The sequence below is a fragment of the Nyctibius grandis genome, chromosome 3 (assembly GCF_013368605.1).
Source record: "Nyctibius grandis isolate bNycGra1 chromosome 3, bNycGra1.pri, whole genome shotgun sequence".
NCBI classification, from domain to species: Eukaryota; Metazoa; Chordata; class Aves; order Nyctibiiformes; family Nyctibiidae; genus Nyctibius; species Nyctibius grandis.
The window spans coordinates 4,783,056-4,800,387 of NC_090660.1; the positions used below are offsets into that span (position 1 = coordinate 4,783,056).

A 17,332-nucleotide genomic window follows, 5' to 3' on the forward strand; every position below is an offset into this window, starting at 1 on the left:
AAAAAAACACAAAAAAACACAAAAAACCCTAAACCTCAATTATTGCAGTATTTTTATTTTCCTTTTCTGATCTAACCTGACCTGGAATTAAGTGATTTTCCACTCTAACATTAGTGGAAGGTCTCATAAAGCTTTGCCTAAAGCTCTGATGATGTCCTGTAGCTGTATCAGCCTCCATCACACAGGCACCGTGCCAGACTGTAGAAGCTACACAAATATGTCAGCTATTTGTTTCTCTCATGTCCCACATAAAGACTCTCTGCAGGCAGCCTTTCCAGCTATATTTGGGATTATGCTTGTCCTTGGGTGTTCTTGGGTAGGCTTGAGGCTCTGCTTGCAAGATCAAACTGCACACAGCATACAAATTTGGCCTGAAGACAAGCCTCAGTAGACATAGAGTCTGGCTCTTAACGTTGTGGCGGAACGAATGTCGTGAAAGTGGTATGAGCAGGGAGCATGACATCTGTCTTCTTACAGCAGCACTGACTACGCAAGTGATGGTCCAGTGTAGGATTTTCTGACAGGAGAGAGAATCCTGGGTCATTCACAGTGTCAGAGGAAAAGCAGAAAAGTGTGCTAAATTATTGATGGGAAATACAGGGAGGTGGTAGTGTTTCAGATCATTTGACTGAGCTAAGAGATATGGTGTGGTAGGTGTGAGGAGGGAAGGAGCATTTCTGGGTGAAGGTTTCTAATTTTCATAGAGCAAATTGCAACCCACAGTTCTCATCTGCTCATATCCTTCTTACACCCCTGGTCCAAGGACAGAACCTTGTAGTGGAGATGGGGGCTGGAAAAGAAAGCAGGAGCAACTGCAGGAGCTGCTGATTACGTGTTCTCTATCCTGGCTTCCCATTAAAACTCTTTATATGGGATGAGAATTTATATCCAGGTCAGTGTGCCAGACTGTGTCAGTCTTTAAATAGGTGTCCGTTTTTCCACATTTGGGCAGAGACTCTCTGCTGGCATGTACAACTGTTAAATCTAGGAAAGTGTCAGACATCTCTCCCAGTACTTTAAAAGAGAATTGTCTTCATCATCTTAGAAATACGTATTTTGGCAATGAGGGTATTGGTCATGACCTTGCAAGAATTTTCTTCCTTAAAATTCGAGATTAAAAAAAGAGCGAGGGAAAGAAAACAAGAACAGCAATGTAATTTTTTTCCCCCATGAAAATACACAGCAGACTTAGTTTAATGTATTTTGTCTGATTTCCAAGGTCATTGTGAAAGAAAAAGGGCAGGATGATAATTCACATCTGTTTTGTTATGAACGTAATGGAAATTAAAACATATGCTAGCTTAGATGCTGTAAAAGAGTGCACAGAGCAGACACTGGTGATTCATAAGCAATGTTCTCCTTTCCTAAACCAAAGCTCCGATCTGATTTATGAAGTGCTGTGTTGCTACCTAGTGGTGAAATACAAAAGCTCACGCTTTTCAATCATTGAAGGCTACTTGTCCCTCTAGCTGGCAATGATATTGCCCGTATCATATTTACACCACACACAAATTTCATTCCATAAAGCCAGTGTCCAACCCTGCCACATATGCCTGTTATTGGACAGCTGCAATATTCAATACAGACTCAATAATTCTCATACAGGTTCATTTTTCCCAGTTATCTTTAGGACGGTGGATGTCCTAGAAGCCTGCTCTTTCATTCACACTCCTGCCCTACCTGAACAAGGCTGGATGCAATAACCACTTTGCATCGTTCTGACTGCAAGAACTGCACAAAACCCATTTCGGTGCCAACCTTGTCTCAGGAAAGTAGTTGGGATAGGGTTTTGTGTTTCTAAAGAAATAGTAAAGTTTCTCAAGCATACTTTTGTATAAGGGTTTGTTCCACCATCTTGTGCTGAATCCCTTTTCAGATGAGCACCTCAGATGAGCTCCTGCTTACCCCAAGCCTCATCCTTTCTGAGCCACCTTCAGCAGTTCAGGTTCTGCTGCACTGGTCTCTCTAATTCCCCCTGGACTCTCTTCCCTTCCATCTAGCCTATTTCCATATTCTTCCTGACACAGATACCAGCATAGCACCCCACACCTTTGTGCCTCTCTTCCAGCTAATCCTCCTTCTCTCCTTCCCTCCTGCTGTTGCTGCTGTTTGTCCAAGTACCTTAGCCAGGATTATGGCTGAATGTATGGCCTTGAGACTGTCCTTTAACTCAGTGAAGCCTTTATCTTGAAAACATCCCTGTCACCTTCCAGAGCTAAGCCATTCCTCCCACAACCAGGTTTCAGAGAAAGAAGACACTACTCATCTATCTCATATTCACTTGGGATAATTTTCTACAGATATCCTGATCAGGTCATATCTAGTAATTTGATTCAACATCCAGCAAAAAAAGACTCCTTATTGTTACCTATTGAGTATCAGCATTGGACACAAAGAAAGATGAGTTGCATTACACTGGAATGAGAGAGGTTTTATGTTATGCTGCTGTGATTGATTGTAAATGCTGCTTAGTTCCAGAGGAACCACGGGTCAGACATTTGGAGTTTCTTAGTATGTTCGCTTTCAGAAGAAGATCTGGGTAGCCCTTTCGCAAAGCTGTGCCCCAATTTAGGGTTCTATTTCAATATTTATTCTGCTAGCTCCTGATTCACACGTTTTTAAAGAGATAAATATTATTAAAATAGTGCAGGACCAAAGCTCACATCCTTTGAAACAGATGAGGAAATTCTTACTGACTTCAGAATCAGTAACAGGCCTCTGAGGAAAATCTGACTTTTTTAAAAGGGCAGTGTTTAAAGAAAGCACTGTAAATTTAGGGTTCTGGCAAACTTACTGATCACTTCTGATTCCTTCTTGATCTTAAAGATCAACAAAATGTTTTGCTGTACTGCCAGAACACATTTGGAGGTAGTATGAGGGAGATGGATGCAGTAATGTGCTACCCATGTTTTAAGAAGTAACTTCCACTGAGAAACATTTCTTTCCCTGTGATAAATTATATATCTTAGCAAAACAGGATTAAATGCACTTTTTGAAATTTAAATGCAAAATATTATTTAGCAAATATAATAACAGTTAATAACTGTGAGAAAATACACAAAACCTTATCCTGGAGATATACTTTACCCACTGAAATCTTAATAAATGTAAATAATGACCTGAGACTGTGCCTATATTGTGTACCAGCTGATGAAAACTTTTAAGACTCAGTATTAAACTGAGCTGTGGAACAAGATAAAGAAGTTTGTGGAGCAGCCTTCTGCACATTCCTGTGCCTTCATCTGTTATGTAAGGACAGTTGTTTTCATGGGTATAAACAATTACCTAACAGAAAAATTCTCAGCAGATGGCACTTGTGAATGCATCTCATGGTTTCTGTTTTGTAAAGGGCTGAGTGAGCTTGCTGTGCTCTGCAGATGACATCTTGTTTGCTGCTGTTTGCCAAGACCAGAACTGTGCATGCATAAAGGAGCCAAGTGATCTTGCTGCATAGTATCTCCCTCAACCATACATAGGAATGGAAAGGTGGGAGGTGATTTTATCATAAACAAGACGATATTAAATATCTCTGCACAGAGCTCAATTATTATGCAGGGTACAGGCTGTCAACAACAGCCTGTGCTTCACAGCAATTCTTTAGATACCAAAGGAAGAAAATGAGTGCTTGGTAATTCAAAGTGAGGTTGATTTAAGTAGAAATCTTCCACATCTCTAGATGTACCCTGATGCTACAGTGCAACACGCACTCTTGTGTGCTTACAGGCATTTACTTTGTCTGGGATAAAGTTCCATGGTACATCTGCTATCTGATCTGGCTATTTGGCTGAGTAGTACGTGAGTACTACTCTTGTTACAAGTAACTACTACTAGTTACACACAGAGATGACCCATGGTGCACCGCTGCCAACTGTCTAGCAGCAAATTTTATCTAAATGCAATCAGGCAGTGGAGAAAAGGAAGTTTTGTTTCTTGTCCAATCTATCCCTCAAGGGCTAGAGAAAGGCAGATTGATTCAGTCAGAGTTCATGCACTCCACCAGCTCAAAGCACGAAGTCAGTTAAGATAAAAATTAGAGAGGAAGTAATTAAAATGGTAACTCTTGATGTAACAGCCAAGCTGAAAATGTTTGCGGATGCCTGTTGCTAAAGCCACTGATCAACATTTCTGTCACATATATGCCTACACATGTGTGCACACAGTTGTTCATTATTATAAAATTAGGTGGGTCACTGTGATTGTTTGACCTTAAATATAGCCTGGGCCCTACGGTTGCCCTAGATCATGCAGCAGACAATGGATGGTTTTCAGGCTATTGACATTCTGGTTAACAGCTCAGTTAGCTTTGCCACACCACTGTAGTTGAATTGCTAAGTATTTCCCACTTTTGCTTCTCATCTGCTTCTGAGGAAAGAAGGACAATAACTATTTAACGTCTGTGCTATATTTGATATCCTGTACTGCCGTGGCTCAAAGAAACAGATGTGTTTTAAACACAGATTTTTGTCATTGATGGAAAACAGTTCATTGAGTAGAAGTACACATTAAAAGGCCTTGGCTTTATATACAAAAAGCCATGTGCACAAAACCGTATATGGAAGATCTTCTAGACAAACAGCTAACAAAAATCAGAACAGAAACACTGAAAAAATGGCGTGTATGGAAGACAAATTTTTTTTGTTGATTAGCTTGAAAGCATTGTAATGAAACAAAGTTTCTCAAACAAGACAAGATGGAAAAAAGGAAGACTATTTTGTGCAATATAGATGCATATTTAATTAACTGTATTTAAGTACGTGAACTACGTACATTTGTGTCCAGTAGAGGGCACAATGACGATGATGTAAAAGCGGGAGCCGGCAGAAAGTCTTGGAAAACACATGTTTGAAACAAAATTATGCTGGTGCAACATAGTGCTCTACTGGCTTAAAGGTACTTAAAATAGCATAGCGTTTACCTATTGATTTAAGGGAATAAGAAGGCATTTTTATTCTAAAATAACTGCAGCAGGGAGACATGAATTTATCAAGAGAGAACTGAATGGGAACAAAACCTGTGGCTGTTAAGTCCATATTCTGTTCTTAACTGTAACTGTAGGTCCTGATAAATCCATTAAGACTTGGGAATGATCTCCAAGTACAGAATTTGGCTAGAAGCTTCTTCTTTTGCTTTTCTGTAGTAGATAAATGCAAGCTTCTACCCCAGTCTCACTGAAGTTCAGATATTTGCTGAGTCTTCTGACTTGTTTTACTCAAACGAAAATCCTGATTCTTTACTATCTTTTGCTGCCACCTTTTTCAAATATGTTTTGTTTGTCTGAGAGCCCATGCTAAAAGAGCAAGGGTATTGGGCTCTGTATGTTACTGTGTCACGGTTTAAATCTGGGCCAGCTATTAAACCTGTGGCAGATGCTCTCTGCTAATCCTCCACCCCCCACACCCAAAGGGAAAGGGAAAAGGGAGAGAGACTTACGGGTTGGAAAGTTAAAACAGTTTTAATAAACTATAATAATGAAAAAGAGTATAATAATAATAATAGAAATAATTAAATATATACAAATATATACAAACCCAAGATTGAGCTCCCCCGATGTCGACCACGTCACCACCAGCACTGCAGAGCAGGCTCCGGGAAGGCCCAGGCTGGGCCCAGCGATGGTCGAGAGCTGGATTCAGGGATGCTCGGATCAGGATCGGGGGCAGCAGGAAAACAGACAGAGTCCTCCTTGGACACTGGCCAAAGGCTCAAGCCGCAGAAGCAGCCCGAAGCAGCAGAAGCAGCCCAAGCAGGTAGAGGCCCCCAAAAACAGAAGGCCGAGACCCTTGTGATCCCCCCCCCCCCGCTTTGTACTGAGAATGACGTGTATGGGATGGAATACCTTCGCTGGTCAATTTTGGGTCACCTGCCCTGTCCACTCCTCCCTGGAGGTGCGACCCCCCTTCAGCTCTTCACTTGTAAGCAGTGAGGAATTTAGCAGTGACCTTGGTTTCTCTAAGAATAAGTAAGTACAGCAAGAGCCTTTCTGCATAATATCCCTACCGATGCCTCAGTGATAACTACAAACTTTGAGCGTTATCAGTCCTAGAAGCAGACACTGTCTGCAAAACATGCAGTTAGTTTCAGAAAGTGCGGTTACTTAGAAGAGACTTAGCTGAGATCAAAAATCACTGAAAGAAAAATTGGCCTGGTTTAGGCCAAACCAGGACATACTGTTTGGCCCGTGACTAGGAAACTGCAGCTAGACTGCAGCTCCACATGCTGTGTGGGGAGGATTAACAGGAGTTTTTTTGTGGTTGCCAAATCTTCCTTTGAGAATGGGAAGTGGGAAACTACAGTTATATTCACTAGATTTGCTTCTGGGATGCATCCTGCTATTGAAGTCTGATAAGCTGACTGCTGGCCACCTTAGATATTCTCCATCTGCTTTCTAGGTCACTTTTCCTATGGCTCTTTGGAAGTAGGTTTGGTATCTGCGTACAGATCCTATATTCTCCTCCAAGCTCACCATTTTCCTTATCTTTTTACTCTTGAGTAATGGCTTATGCATTTTATTTGTAGCTGAGGTTCATTTATGTGTATGTATGTGTGAATATAAAACACTAGATTCACAATCAAAAAATCATTAGCTTTGTTTCACCAGAAAAAAAAAATGTGTCCACTTTTCAAACTATTAGGAAGGGGCAAAATCTATCAGGCAAAGCATTTAAAAGTGCCTAAGGAAAATAGTTTCTGGGTAAGGAGGTAGTTTTTCTGTTTCTAAACATAGCTTCTATACTTTCCAAAAGTATGTAAGGGAAATTGTTTCTGTATGGAGCACATCAGACTTTTTCCAGTTAATGAGTTCCCTTAGCAAGTAAGTGTGGAAGCTAAAGTGCAGAGAAGATGATAGCTTAGAATTTGTTTCAACTGGACTGTAACATCTTTGGCACAGGGAGAACATTTTAACATTTCTTTGCAGAGCCACTAGGACAATGGAAACCACTTTGCAACACATAGCCCAGGATGGTACTGTGTATGAATAATGAATACCAGAAGTATATTTCAGCTGAAGAACCTCTCTCTGGCTCTTCATCAGAACAAGCTTGCCACGTTTCAGAGCAAAGTGCAAGATTCATTTATTTTCCCTTTTCATGAACTGGAGTTTATGAGTGATTATAGTTTTACATGATGTAGCTACATTAAGACATACCCTAGCACTTCGTTTGCTTCTGCATAACACAAATGTGAAAATGTACACCAGTAAGAAGAATTGAGACTTTTAGATAAAATTAGAAGCTTAAAAATGTAAGGTTAGAGGAGATTGCAAAGGGAGGAAAGGCTTTATATTTGAGTGGAGCTCTGTATAGATTCAGATCTGAATCACTCATTATGATTAAAAATGTTATCTTTTTTTGCTTAATTTTACTTCTTAGAAGGAGAAAATTGGTAGAAATTCTGTTTCTGGTATGCTGCTGGAGTATGCCTTCCCAAGGCTTTAGTTAAAATTGAGTGTAGATACTTAGCTGTTGTCATTGCTCCTTCATAGCCAGGAAGGAGTTGTATCTCTGGGCATGTTTGGCAGAGACACTTAATTCTGTGTGTTTGCCAAAGCAAAAATATTCTTATTTCAAAACTGAATTTTGATTGCTGGATAGTATTTGTTATGTACACAGTGCAATTAAGGAGATAAATCTGAGAATAAGGGCATAAATAAAATTTAACATCTGTTGTAGAAGCAGGTTACTGCAAGGGCTAGAGCAAATCCATTGTAATTTTTAAACTGTATTTGTGAAACCGGGTCATGCTATTTGTAAAGAATTCTTGATGTCGTCTTTGTGGGGATAAAGGATCTCAGTTTATTTGAGAAAACAAAAGGTTGCTCAATCTTCAACTAATCTGCTCTGCAAGCACATTCAGCACTTTTCTTTGTAGCTTACGGACAGCTGAAGTAAAATATATGTTGCAGGAACTATTTGTTACCACTCAATTTCGCCAAATGTTTACATATGCCTTTCTTTAGTTTATGAGTAACCTCAGTTAGTCAAAGGACAAAGAATGTCACGTGTGCTTAGCTAGATGTGTTTAAGCACTAACTGAACTGGGGCCTAAAGTATTAGAAATGTTACTGGTATTATAAACTGCATTAAAGTTTTTAAGGCCTTTCTTAAATCACTTAAATTAAATGGGCTGTGCACCTCAAGAATAAATAAATGTTTTTTTCTCACACACTTTACAGAAAGAGGCTCAAAAGGACATCTTGACCTCACGGAGTTAATAGGAGTTCCTCTTCCTCCTTCTGTCTACTTTGTCACGGGCTACGGAGGGTTTCCAGCCTACAGCTTTGGTCCAGATGCTAACATCGGTCGATTGACAAGTGCTATAATACCATCGCCTTTCTACAGAGACTTTGCTATCGTAGTTACAGTGAAACCCAACAGTGATCGTGGAGGAGTGCTATTTGCAATAACAGATGCCTTCCAGAAAACTATTTACCTGGGAATGAGACTTTCACCAGTGGATGACAGCACCCAGAGAATAATTATGTACTACACAGAGCCTGGTTCCCATATCTCCCGAGAGGCTGCTTCATTTAAAGTGCCGGTGATGACTAACAGGTGGAATAGGTTTACAGTGACTGTTCAGGGAAATGATGTTGCTTTGTTCATGGACTGTGAAGAATATCAAAGAGTTCAGTTTCAAAGGTCAGCTCAAGCTTTGGTATTTGATTCTGGCTCTGGGATATTTGTTGGTAATGCAGGAGCCACGGGATTGGAAAAGTTCACAGTAAGTACTGTCTGATAATTTCACATGCCTCAGTGTTTTATGCATGTACTCTCTACCCAAGAAAGTCTGCTTACAATGGTTATATCGCAAATGAGGTTACAAATTATATAGCTTGTATTTTCCATACCTGGTTAGGGTTCAGGGGTTCAGGCAGTGCAGATATATAAACTCTGCCTTAAAATGCAAGTGTTCCTAGAATCTCATAAGTTTATTAATGGTCCAGATATTAAGCTCAATGCTCAGTTTGAATACTAGGAATTTCGAAGTAAATACATCACATAACTTTATATAGCCTTTTTATGAAGGGCAGATTTCAGAGTATCCATTTGTTTAACTTCTGAGAATAATACCTTAGTAGAAAGTCAATATTTTAAACTTATTAGGAGGTATGTTTACTTCACATTCAACATCAGGAAGAGAATGGTGTCGTCAAAGATAAAGATAGTTGGAAAATAAAGCTATATTTCTTCAATTTATATATTACTTGAAGTTTATCAGGTGCTTTAGAAAAACAGAATGGAACAAAACCACTACTACAAGGCTCCCAAGCCTTCTTATAGAATCAAAGAATGATAGAATGGTTTGGGTTGGAAGGGACCTTAAAGATCATCTAGTTCCAACCCCCCTGCCATGGGCAGGGACACCTTTCCACTAGACAAGGTTGCTCAGCCCCATCCAGCCTCGCCTTGAACACTGCTGGGGAGGGGGTAGCCACAGCTTCTCTGGGCAACCTGTTCCAGTGTCTCACCACCCTCACAGTAAAGAATTTCTTCCTAAGATCTTATCTAAATCTTTCAGTTTAAAACTGTTACTCCTTGTAAAAAGTCCCTCTCCAGCTTTCTTGTAGGCCCCCTTCAGGTACTGGAAGGCTGCTATAAGGTCTCCCCGGAGCCTTCTCTTCTCCAGGCTGAACAAGCCCAAATCTCTCAGCCTGTCTTTAGAGGAGAGATGCTCCAGCTCTCTGATCATCTTCATGGCCCTCCTCTGGACTCACTCCAACAGCTCCATGTCCTTATGTTGGGGGCCCCAGAGCTGAACGCAGTACTCCAGGTGGGGTCTCACAAGAGAGGAGTAGAGGGACAGAATCACCTCCCTCGACCTGCTGGCCACGCTGCTTTTGATGCAGCCCAGGGTACAGTTGGCTTTCTGGGCTGCAAGCACACATTGCTGGCTCATGTTGATCTTCTCATCAACCATCACCCCCAAGTCCTACTTCTCAGGGCTGCTCTCAATCCATTCTCTGCTCAGCATGTGTTAGTGCTACCTTCCTTATGCAGATGGGATGACTGGAGTATTGGGGATGCCTGACTAGCAAGTAGGAATGAAAAACATTCAAGAAAATGAGACCACTTTGGTACCCCACCTGGAAAACACATAGGTGATAATCAGTTGCTGAGATTATCAGCAATAAATCTGTAAATATGGTGACAGGAATGCATGGCATTCCACTCTAAGTCATTTCTGCTGAAATAGACTGTTCTGTATGCTATATCAAGTAAATAAATTTCAGCCAATATTCTGATTTCTTCAGTACTATTAATTGTGACATGTACTCTAGGTCTTGTGCCTTTATTTCTTCATGCATCATATGTCACAATTGCTTTTGAGTAAAAAAACTAAATGGTTCATTCCTCCTTAAGCTCTGTCTGTGTGACAAGAACTGTTTACATCTATTGCCCAAAATAGAAACAATTCACAGCAGATTGTGCAAATGACTCTGAATGGATGTCAGTTGCTGGTTTGCTCTAAGGGGAATTCATGTGTCTAAGGCTCTGGTTGCCTGACACAAAAGGACATAACTACCATCAGATTTTATGGAAATAAAGGAAATTCTATCCATGGTGCTTGTAAAGAAAACCAGAAACCAAACAACAACCAAATATAGCTGGATCAGTGATGATGCCAGATTCTGCAAACCAGCTTTAACAGGGAAGGTAGCAGCAGGCACAAGACTTGCTGTCTACAAGTACCTGAAAGCTGTCTACAACTACCTGAAAGGAGATTGTAGCAAGGAGGGTGTTAGTCTCTTCTCCCAAGTAACCAGTAATAGGATAAGAGGAAGTGGCCCCAAGTTGCGCCAGGGGAGGTTTAGATTGGATATCAGGAAAAAATTCTTCATGGAAAGGGTTATCAAGCAGTGGAATAGGATGCCCAGGGAAGTGGTGGAGTCACCATCCCTGGAGGTATTTAAAAGACGAGTAGATGTGGTGCTTAGGGACATGGTTTAGTGGTGGACTTGGTAGTGTTAGGTTAATGGTTGGACTCGATCTTAAAGGTCCTTTCCAACCAAAACGATTCTATGATTCTATAAGACCCAGAGGGGAACTACAATACCTCATACCCACTATCTATCTCTACCATGGCAGACTTGGCCATGACTTTCCTGGTTGGAGTAATTGGCTAGCAGCAACGCTTGGGAAACATTAGGGCTCTCCATTTTGTTTCCTTCACCATCCAGGGCCACAGATTAGAGCAAGAGGAGAAAAATGTGTTCTCCAAATGTGATTCGCTCATACTGTGAAAACAAGGCATCACTTCCAAGAGACTGCTTAAGTGTTTGGTCGTGCCTCCTTTCGTGTATAATTTTACAGTGAACTGTTCAGTTAGTCTGACATTGTTCAGTATCTGAGTTGCCCATTATTAAGTTTTGAAAGAAATAGGATGGTTCAGTTCACTGAGCTGTTATCTCAGACTGCCTGCAAATTCAGGAGGTATCAACTGCGCGAGTTTCATAGTTGTTAAAGACAGAATCTCAGATCTTGTCCCTTTCTGAAATATTCTGGAAGCCATCAGAAATATTGCTTCAAAAGTGCTTCCTTGCTTATAATTCCCCAATGCTTCTAGGACAGGGAGAGAGGACTGCTCTAGAGAGGAAAGAGTGAGCAGAAAGTCAGAAATAGCAGGGTGTACAAATGGCAGCTATTCCTCCTCTGAAGTCTGCATTTTTTTGGTGGCATTAAGTAACAGCAAAGCATCCTGCTTTTCTCATCTCAACAGTTGTTGAAGTTTTCCTTACTGCGACTCAGGCTTTCTATACAGCTGAGTGAGCAGATCTGCTGTGTGTCTGTGGCAGTACTCACAGAATCAACCAGGTTGGAAGAGACCTCGGGGATCATCGAGTCCAGCCATTGCCCTGACACCACCCTGTCAACTAGACCATGGCACTAAGTGCCATGTCCAGTCTTTTCTTAAAAACATTCTTAAACACATACTCAAACACATACTCAGCAGACAGAGCACAACCCATATATCATTGCTTGGTGTAAACGTTCCAGCTCCTTGGAGAAAAGTCGCTGGACTGAGAAGTATTCTGTGTCTGTCTAGAGATAAAGACTAAACCTGTCAGCTTCTTCAGGCTCTTCTCTATAGAACGTACAAAAGCAGAGAAACAAGACAGTCAGCAAAACAGGAAGAGGCAGGTCATGTGTGTTAGGTAAGATGGCTCGATCTGAATACCTATCTTTTTGTCCTATGTGTGCATCATGCCTATCTCTGTGAGACCTCATAACAAGGAAACCTCCCCAATGTGTTTCTTAAAACACTTCAAGTCTTTGTAATCTAAAAAACAGGCTTAAATGTTTAAAATGAAATTGTTGCTGCTGCTTCAACATGTCAGACTGAGAAATATAATTTGTAACTCTGAAAAAAGAAACACTTGTTGTCAGAAAATCCACCTCCTTTCTTTCTGAACTTCTTGAAAAGTTTCAAGCTGGTTTCTCCCTGACCCGCTTCATCACTTACTGGTATTTCCTTCCCATCCTTTGTCTCCATTTTTAGGGGGTTTCATATGCCATTTTTGGAGCTGCAATGCTCTTAGCTAGAAAAAGCAGACAGTGCTTTACAGACTCTAGGACATAATCTAGGACTAGATCCTTCAGTTGGGGCACTAACAATGGAGTGTAGCAATTGTATTGTCATTGGGACATGATAGTCATTGTATTCTGGCAGCTTCAATTTTTTTCTGCATTTTGCAAAAGGAAAACGTAAGAACATGTTTGTGTTTTTAAACTGGGCTTATTATCATAAAATTTTACGCTTTAGGTCATTTTCCAAGCAAATCAGAACAAAGTCTGGGATTTTTTGTTGATTTGTTTCATTCCCACCCCTCCACTTCCCCTTCATACACGCTACTTAAAATATTACTTCCTTGAACTGTTTTTGTTGTTTCATGTAGGGCTCAATTCAACATCTGACAATCAAATCTGACTCAAGAGCTACTGAAGATAATTGTGAAGATGATGATCCTTATGTGAGTATTCTTATAAACATTTCTTTATCTGTCCTCAGTGCCTCAGAGATTTTAAAGTCATTTGCCATTAGACATTTTTCATAAGACTAAATGTAGTATTTCTTCTTGGGAACATAGTATCACACTTAAAACTATCTGTGCATGGGAATCTATTTTTTTGACTACACAGCCCCTAAAACTGTGATTTTTTCAAAAAGCATCATTTTCTTTCATCTGTATCACCTGTGAGAAATGAACTATGACTTATTTTTCTGAAGGGTCGTTTTCATGAAATGCTGTAAGTACTGAAATAAGTTAAGGTCATAATGACATTGTGGCTTCACCAACTGAAAAAAAAAAGTTTTTCTGCCTTGAAGTAGCCAGTTCCTCAGAGATCATACTTTTTTCCCTGATGTTTATGAACTTACTGTTGTGTTTGGGTTTTGCGCAGGCTTCAGGGGACATCAGTGGCAATGGCAGCGTCCAAGAACATGAAGGTATTTCTGAGACACAAGAAGTCCTTGCACCTTCTCATCTTCCCATAAGGGTAAATTTATTTGATTTATTTGCTTTAAATTTCTGGTTTAATATTACTTTTTTAGATAGTGAGGTCTGGATTTTGTCACTAGTTTTTCGTATCTGGCAACTTCCAAATGCACCTGTGAGAACAACATGCACTTATCCATGAGAATGACTGCACTGTACCAGATCAAAAATCTGGTATATTTGACAACAATCAGCAACCAGTACTTTGGGAAGAGTATAATAACATAAATATGACATTTACCTGGAATACTCTTTTACTCTGCAACAATTTCCATCTCAGGAAATGCTTGAGCCAGGAGTGTATCTGTTTGTGTTTAGTGGACCTCAGCTGAGTTTTTCACCCTTGAATTTCTTGCTTTGTTTTTTTTTAACCCATGTGAATTTTATCATCCTCAGCTTCCTGCTGCAGACTTCCTTAGCTTATTTAATGACATGGTTTGTGAAAGACTTTCACCTTATGCTTGCCCTTCTGAACATGCTAACTGCAGCTCTCATTTGGTGGTTAGTCTACTGAAAGACAGAGTAAACAGTTGTTCCTTACCATAACATTCGTGATTTTAGGGATTCCTATCACACAATGTTTCCCCTCCCTTTTTGTGCCAGGCTGAAATGTTCCAGTCCATCCCTCACAATGAAGCTTTCCATGCAGCTTATATCAACACATTCTTCTTTTATCCAAGTTCTCATTGATTCCTTTAGAGAAAAACAGTAGGCTTGTTGGAAATTACTACAGAAACCATGCTCACATTTCCCTGATACAGCACATACTTCAGTTCTTTCATTGTTGAATTCTTCGGAACTCCTGGGTGAATACTGTTTGGTTGTGATGATTTGTTGCTATTCACTTAGTCAGTGTGTTTCCTACCCTTTTCTTACAAAGGCTTCAGTTTTAGACATATCCTGTGCTAAGTTTTTCAATAATATACTTTTTCAGGAATTTTAACTCTTCCATGGTCAACATGAATGCAAAAAAACTTATTTTTTTTCTGCTATGGCTTAAAATTCTCTGAGCATTCTTTTTACAACTTAATTGTGTATAGACCTGGCTTCCTCCTCCTGGTGTGTTTGAAAAGAGATTTATTATTCATTTTCATGCCTTTTACATATAGCTCATTAAACTCTTTTTGGCCTGCCTTGTGCTTTTCACAGAATCATAGACTAGCTGAGTTTGAAAGGGACCTCTGAAGATTGTCCTGTCCAACTCTCAAAGCAGAGTCAAGTACAGCAGATTACTCAGTAAGCAGGTTGCTCAATGACAGTGGGTTTTGGATTTCCTCAAGGATGGAGACTCCACTGCCTCTCTGTTCCAGTGTAGTATTTTTCATCAGAACCAGAATTTATTGTATGTTAATTTGTGTCCATTGTCTCTTTTCCCTTCACTGGCTACCACTGAGAACGGTCTGTCTCTGTCTTCTTTACTCCCTCCTATCACGATTTTGTACACATTGATAAGATTGCTCTGAGCCTTCTCTTCTTGAGGCAGTCCTCACTCTCTTGTCTTCCTCTCATAGGTCAAAAGCCCTAAGTCCTTAATGATCTACATGGTCCTTCGATGGACTTGGTCCAATATGTCCATGTATTGGTGAGCCCACACCTGGACACAGTACTCAAGATGGGGGTTTCATCATTGCTTAATACAGAAGGATCACCTCCCTCAACCTCGTGATGATACTCTTCCTAATACAGACCAGGGTGCTAATGGTGGTCTTTGCCAGAAGAGCACATTGCTGGCTCTTCTTCCACTTGTCTCACAGCATCCTTTCCTGCAAAGCTGCGTTCCAGCCAGTTGGCCTCTGCCAGTACTGCTGCATCGGGTAATTCCTCCCCAGATGAAGGACTTGCATTTTACTTTGCTGAGCTTCAAGAGATTGTCTGCTTAATCCTGCAGCCAGCTGGGGGTATTCTGAATGGCAGCAAAATCACCTGATGCCTTTATGACTCCTCTCCATTTTACTTCACACCACAAAATTTAATCAATGAAATCTTACTGTGCTTTCACTTTTTCTCGTTTGGATACAACTGCAGCTACTTCAGGAAAGATGTCTAACCAGCTTCTCTAGTCTATCCAGAAAAAATTAAATTCTTTTACCTATTGCTTTAAGTTTCTGTTTAATAACCTTCAAAATTACTACACTGTTCAAAATTGCACACAGAAATGGTAGAATTTTTGGCTTTTATTCCTCCTTTTGCAAGATGTCATGGTTTAACCCCAGCTGACAACTAAGCACCGCACAGCTGCTCGCTCACTTTCCCCTAGTGGGATGGGGGAGAGAATCAGAAGGGTAAAAGTGAAAAAACTCATGAGTTGAGATAAAGACAGTTTAATAAGTAAAGCAAAAGCCATGCATGCAAGCAAAGCAAAACAAGGAATTCATTCACTACTTCTCATCCTAAGGCAGGTGTTCAGCCAACTCCAGGAAAGCAGGGCTCCAACACGCGTAACGGTTACTTGGGAAGACAAAGCCGTGACTCCAAAAGTCCCCCCCTTCCTTCTTCTTTCCCCAGCTTTATATGCTGAGCATGTCGTCATATGGTCTGGAATATCCCTTTGGTCAGCTGGGGTCAGCTGTCCTGGTTGTGTCACCTCCCCCCTCACTGGTTGACTGTTGCGAGAAGCAGAAAAGGCCTTGACTCTGTGTAAGCACTGCTCATCAGTAATTAAAACATCCCTGTGATATCAACAGTGTTGTCAGCACAAATCCAAAACATAGCCTCATCCTAGCTACTATGAAGAAAATTAACTCTATCCCAGTCAAAACCAGCACACGAGAATGTTGTTTCTCAGCATAATCTCAGCATATTATTCACTGTTACAGATGACAAAAGGTAGAAAACCAATGGAAAATCCTATGGTTTTGGACATCCTATGTGTTAGAAAAGAATTGGCACATCAAATATTTGGTCTTTGAAACTGCAGTCTGTTAGACTGCAATTTGTTAATAGCAGCAAAGGTAAGTGGTAGCCACTACAGCCACTGTTCAACACATCAACCAGCTGCTGAATCTGGTTTTATGCACAGAGGCAGGAATAGCCTTTTATAACTCTGGTTTTAGGTAATTCTTCTGAGTTCAATCCTCTGCAGGAGCTAGATTGTAACTGGCTGTCCTCTATGTAGTGTCCTCCTATTCCTTAGGAGCTGCAGATGGGAAAGCAAAGGGACTTAGTGCTTCTCAGATCTTCACTGACTTCTGAGTAGCTGTGCCTATACGAATACTGCTCTGTATATATCTACAAATACACTAACAGAGCTTTGTAAGGAAGACTGGTGTAGGCAGGCCACATGCTGTTTTACTTTCTGTGGGGCAGGAGAAGATGCTAAAATGCCCACCTGTAATCTCCTAATCCGTTTCCCCATTGCCTTTGTTCACAAGGAGTACATGTGGACAAGTAGGGGATATCCACCCTACCATTCTCTTACTAGACACATCCTTTCAACTCCATTGGCTGATGTTGATCTCTAATCTTTGCACATGGTTACAAGATACTACTTCTTTATTCCACAGATACATCTTCAAGTCTAAACTGATGGGGACTATTTCAAGAGATTTTGTTGGGGTTTTTTTTCCAAGCCCTTCACTAAATTACAAATGTACTTTTTTCATTATCTTGATTCTTATAATTCTATCAGGCAGGTAATCACTATTATCTATCAAGTTTGCATTCTTATGAGTGTAGTGTGAGGTTTGGGTTGTTTTTCTAGTATCTTCAAGTAAATATCTCTGGTTTTCCCATTGTTTTCTAGTGGAGACAGTTATATTTGGGATATTTACTAATATTATGAAAGTGGTCCATTTTATAGCTTTTTAAAAGTTATTTCTCAAAATGAAGCATTTAAAT

The 17,332-nt window shown here is 40.4% G+C and overlaps 1 protein-coding gene across 3 annotated transcripts in view; it reads left to right on the forward strand.

Annotated features, from left to right (window-relative positions):
* Nucleotides 1-17,332, forward strand: part of COL15A1 (collagen type XV alpha 1 chain) — a 144,293-nt gene that overhangs the window by 39,847 nt on the left and 87,114 nt on the right. For all 3 annotated transcript variants that reach the window (XM_068396726.1, XM_068396727.1, XM_068396729.1), the window contains exons 3-5: nucleotides 8,174-8,721; nucleotides 12,896-12,970; nucleotides 13,401-13,496. In XM_068396726.1, coding sequence (XP_068252827.1) covers nucleotides 8,174-8,721; nucleotides 12,896-12,970; nucleotides 13,401-13,496 — 719 coding nt within the window. The remainder of the gene's footprint in view (nucleotides 1-8,173; nucleotides 8,722-12,895; nucleotides 12,971-13,400; nucleotides 13,497-17,332) is intronic.